The 4,563-nt window shown below is 34.6% G+C and overlaps 1 protein-coding gene across 1 annotated transcript; it reads right to left on the bottom strand.

The window, feature by feature from the left end:
- Nucleotides 1-414: 414 nt before the first annotated feature.
- On the bottom strand, nucleotides 415-2,647 carry LOC132696745 (acylcarnitine hydrolase-like). The gene is made up of 9 exons (XM_060661753.1): nucleotides 2,575-2,647; nucleotides 2,384-2,515; nucleotides 2,189-2,332; nucleotides 1,539-2,078; nucleotides 1,315-1,453; nucleotides 1,088-1,263; nucleotides 899-1,031; nucleotides 716-848; nucleotides 415-664 (listed from the first exon to the last, which is right to left on the bottom strand). The coding sequence occupies exons 1-9, from the start codon at nucleotides 2,617-2,619 to the stop codon at nucleotides 478-480; spliced, it is 1,629 nt and encodes a 542-aa protein (XP_060517736.1). The 5' UTR covers nucleotides 2,620-2,647; the 3' UTR covers nucleotides 415-477.
- Nucleotides 2,648-4,563: the final 1,916 nt, after the last annotated feature.

The raw sequence follows: 4,563 nt of genomic DNA on the forward strand, positions 1-4,563 counted from the left end.
AATTTATTCGTCCTGTATTCGGAACAGCATTAAGGATTGTAGTTGGTGTAATACGAGTCCAACGTACGCTTCGTAATTAACTACAAAATTCAGTTACTTAAAGTGAAACGGTCAGCAGACCTTTTTCTGGGTGACAACTTTACTTGTCAGGATACTTCACCAAAAATTTCAAAATCTGAATTTCCATATATACTCCAGCTCTCTTGGAAAAGGTAGCGTAGACCAAAAAATTTTGACAGCTACATCTGAGGCTTATCTCTCCTATATCTGTCTCAGCTCTTTAAATATTTTCTAATAGACCATCGAGTATGTACTAGTATTCCAATTTCAATTTCGTCTAAATGTTCGTTATATGCGAAACCGAAAATGCGCCGCGACAAATAAAAAACATTTTGCTAAATGAATTTATTCGCTCTTATAAAATTAACACTACTCATGAAAACAAATATAACTTTAAGACAAAATGACGTAGCTGATTCAGAATCCCCTAAACGGTTGCTGCCCGTAATTGTAGTAAACATAGTCCCACATTGCCATTTCTTTTTGCTTTTTGCCGGGTTTTATTTCTAGAGTATCGTTTATGTTCAGGTACGGGATAATCGACCCGGAAACTTGAGGCCAAGTTATGTTGAGCACAGGATCTGACGGATCCGGAGTCGGATTCCTAAAATAGATGGTTTTCACATTCGAGCATTAAGCCAAATTGACTTCTTACAAAGTTTTCGCGAAATTGGCCCAAAGTCTGGTCATTCTACTTCTGGTTCGGAATTCTTCGTACGAAGTCAGCGGAAAATCTTGCATATCAAAAAGGTAGAATATGTCTTCGCCATGACCGGTTTTTCCGGCGCCTGCAATTCAACCTATAATGTTACGCTTTACGTTTGATTAGGCTAAGTACCTTCTACAATAGTGGGATGAAGAATTTCGTTGTTACCGCTGAAGGAAAGCTCATAAAAATATACGGGTGTATAGCTGGACTGAACTTCAGCTTGCTTCAGGGACGATTTCACAAACATATAATCGCTAGTGTACTGAAAAGATCATTTGGTCGTTATTTCCAGTCAAAACTACATTTCGAAATACTAACCTCAATAAATCCAGCGAGATCTGCAAGAAACGGTAAATCGCCAGTGTACGCTTTTTTTATCAAAGCTACTACTTCGTCTTGTTCAGCAGAAGTAAGAGGTCCCAGATTTGGAGGTACAACTGTTGACGGAACCGTATCGTGCAATAGAGCACTCAAAAGAAGCAGTCCGCGTGTTTCTAAAACAGTATGGGTGAGATGACTGGCTGATTTTTGATTTTTTCACCTACGAGCTACAAAAGGAAGTGATTCCGCTGAATTGGTACCGATTATCACAGGAACTTGGTTGAAATTGCCTGTTTCCAAAATCCCGAAGCTAAGATCCGTGATGTAGGCGTCTGCGTCTGGTACTTCGATTACCGGTCCGGTCTGAAACACACAGGGAAAAAATAATTGGATTGGAAATTGCAAACCTTCCATAAATAAACTTTTTTATCGGAGGATATATACTAACTTGAGGATTCGCTTGGAATGCCTCCACCAATGTATCGGCCGGAAGACTTTGCAGGAAATCTCTGACTTCCTCGGTTGTACTCGTCGCCGAAATGAGTGGATTTACAGATCTTGCAATATCGTAAGCTGCTTTCCTAGGACTGTCTGGCTGAGTCTGAGTTAAGTTCGCTAAAGAACAACCACTCTGGCATATCGCCGCCCTGTACAGTCCCTCCGATTTTTTGTTAGCAATGTGGACACCAACGGACATACCGCCGGCACTTTCTCCAAATATGGTAACTTTTTCGGGATCGCCACCGAAATATTCGATGTTTTTCTGCGTCCATTGCATAGCTAGCAGCTGGTCTTTAATTCCGGCGTTACCCAAAACTACGCTGTCCTCGGTAGATAGAAAACCAAATATTCCTAAACGATAGTTGGCCGTAACCAATATGACATCTTCGTTAACAAGGGGATATGGTCCGAAAATTAGATCTGAGGCGCACCCGCCTGAGAATCCTCCCCCATATATAAAGAACATGACTGGCAATTTTTCCGTAATCTAAGAACAATGTTAATGTAAAATGACGCTTTTCGCTCCTTAGCATCTCTGATTGAGTTCATTAAATATGATAGCTTGACTATTTATACTACTGAAATTATCAAACTTACGTTACGTGCAGGAGTAAAAACATTAATAAATAGACAATCTTCGCTCACATCATCTCCATTTGCACCAACAGACATCGGTATGCAACAGCTTTTTGTTGCCGTTGCATTTAAGACTCCTTCCCATGGCTCGTTCGGTACGGGGGCCTGCAATATACAATTAGCAAAATATGCTGGGTCCTATTTTAATATTCTTGCCTGGAAACGCAGTTCTCCTAGTGGAGGTGCTGCGAATGGAATTCCCCGATAAGCGTAGTAACTGTAATTTTCGGCTTTGATTTCAGAGCCGCGAATACTGCCGTCCGGAAGGTCGACCACTAGATCTGCGCACTGTAGACAAACATAAACAATTAAAGTACAAATGCTTATACTTAGGGTTGTTGTCTTACCACGGATGCAGCAAAAAAGGCAACTGCAGCCACGAATCGATGCATTGCTAATTTCGTTGTTTTGAGGTTTCGTTTTCATTTGATTTATATAGAAATTACCAACACTTCATTCTCGATATCAGGCATATCTGATATTGATTCAACGAAATATTCGAGAGAGGTAAACGCATTTTTTTTTCGTATCTTAATGAAACCAATTAATTTTTTCGAAAATTTGGCATTTTTGTTAGTTTGATTCTTTGAACTTTTCGTAATTCCTGCTCTTTTGAACTACACGAAATCAGGTGGAAAGCTTTCAATTAATATGATAAATTCATTCTAAAAATGAAGAAAAGCAAAACGAAAAATAGATCTTCGCCAGACACAGTAAAGTCAAATTTGGATAAAGAAAATGAATCGTGTTTTTCACAAATGCTAAAAAAATTAGAACCGCGAAGGATAACAAATTCGTTTTGAATTATTTATCACTCATCTCATTGTTTTAACAAATTTCCGAAATACCAAAATGTTTGTAAACATGGACTTCTGAAACCAGTCCACAATCTATGTCCTGCAGTTTATTTGAAAACGAAATCTATGGTTGAAAATGTTCTTTTCTTGCTATAAATAATTAGTATTAAGGGAAAAAAACATGGTTTCGCTTTACACACACACACACACACACACACATATACATATATATATATATATATATATATATGTATATATATATATATATATATATATATATATATATATATATATATATATATATATATATATATATATATATATATATATATATATATATATATATATATATATATATATATATATATATATATATATATATATATATATATATATATATATATACATACATATATATATATATATATATATATATATATATATATATATATATATATATATATATATATATATATATATATATATATATATATATATATATATATATATATATATATATATATATATATATATATATATATATATGCATAGAATTCGATGGTATCCCAAACGATTTTCCTAGTTTCCTATCTATTGGTGAAACTTTTATTGATTGATTTTATATTTTTAGAGAACTTAGCTATTTCGAAAATATTTACCTGTTGAATTTTCTAATTAGTAAATTCAAAGGAAATGCAAGAGTCGTGATCAATCTTCAAACATCCAGTACTTATTATCACGAGAGCAAAACTAATCATCGCGGTATAGACGAAACGGAAATAAAAATCAAAGCGCGATATTATTGGCCAAATCTCAAAAAATCAATAGAAAACTATATCAATCAATGCGAAATTTGCCAAAGAACCAAATACGAAAGGCATCCAGTAAACATCAAAATGAATATAACGCCGACCGTATCTTTTGAAATCATATTTTTAGATACATACGCTTTAGAACAAACCAAATTTTGAACTATATGTGATAGCTTTTCAAAATATGCGCAAACCTATTGTTTAAAATCTGCCGCAGCTACCGAGATAGCTGATAACTTAATAAACTTTTTCTTTCGCCACAGTAGACCAAAACAAATAATTGTTGATAATAGTACCGAGTTTAAAAATACAGTTATTGCATACAAAAAATAAAAATTCATTTTTGCTCGCCCCACCATCCGCAATCAAACGGCAATGTCGAGCGACTTTATTTTATGTTAGCCGACCACATTCGATTAAAAAAATTCGATTAAAAAAAAATTAAAACCCATTGACATAATAAATGGTCATATAACTTCTGATGACCCCTTTGATCAAAAACTGGATCAGTTACTATTAGCTAATTACGTAAGTGAACATAAAGAAAAATCAAAATTACTATATTCAAAAATCTAATCGAAAATAAAACAAAAATAATTGAAAAACGAAATGAAACTCGTGACAGTCCGGACCAGAGCGACGTACGGTAGCAACAGATACGCAAGCAAAATTACTTATGGACAATCTAAAAAAACCGCTTACAAACACGTACAGTTTAAATTTCGTT

Source organism: Cylas formicarius, unplaced genomic scaffold, assembly GCF_029955315.1.
Source record: "Cylas formicarius isolate icCylForm1 unplaced genomic scaffold, icCylForm1.1 PGA_scaffold_1__22_contigs__length_36826433, whole genome shotgun sequence".
Taxonomy (NCBI): domain Eukaryota; kingdom Metazoa; phylum Arthropoda; class Insecta; order Coleoptera; family Brentidae; genus Cylas; species Cylas formicarius.

Bases quoted from the DNA above. Each gene is read 5' to 3' on its own strand.
- LOC132696745 (XM_060661753.1), bottom strand. From the start codon at position 2,619: ATGCATCGATTCGTGGCTGCAGTTGCCTTTTTTGCTGCATCCGTG. The intron at 2,079-2,188 runs GTAAGTTTGATA...CATTGTTCTTAG, and splicing joins TTTTTACTCCTGCACGTAAC to ATTACGGAAAAATTGCCAGT. The intron at 1,032-1,087 runs GTTAGTATTTCG...TGATCTTTTCAG, and splicing joins ATCTCGCTGGATTTATTGAG to TACACTAGCGATTATATGTT.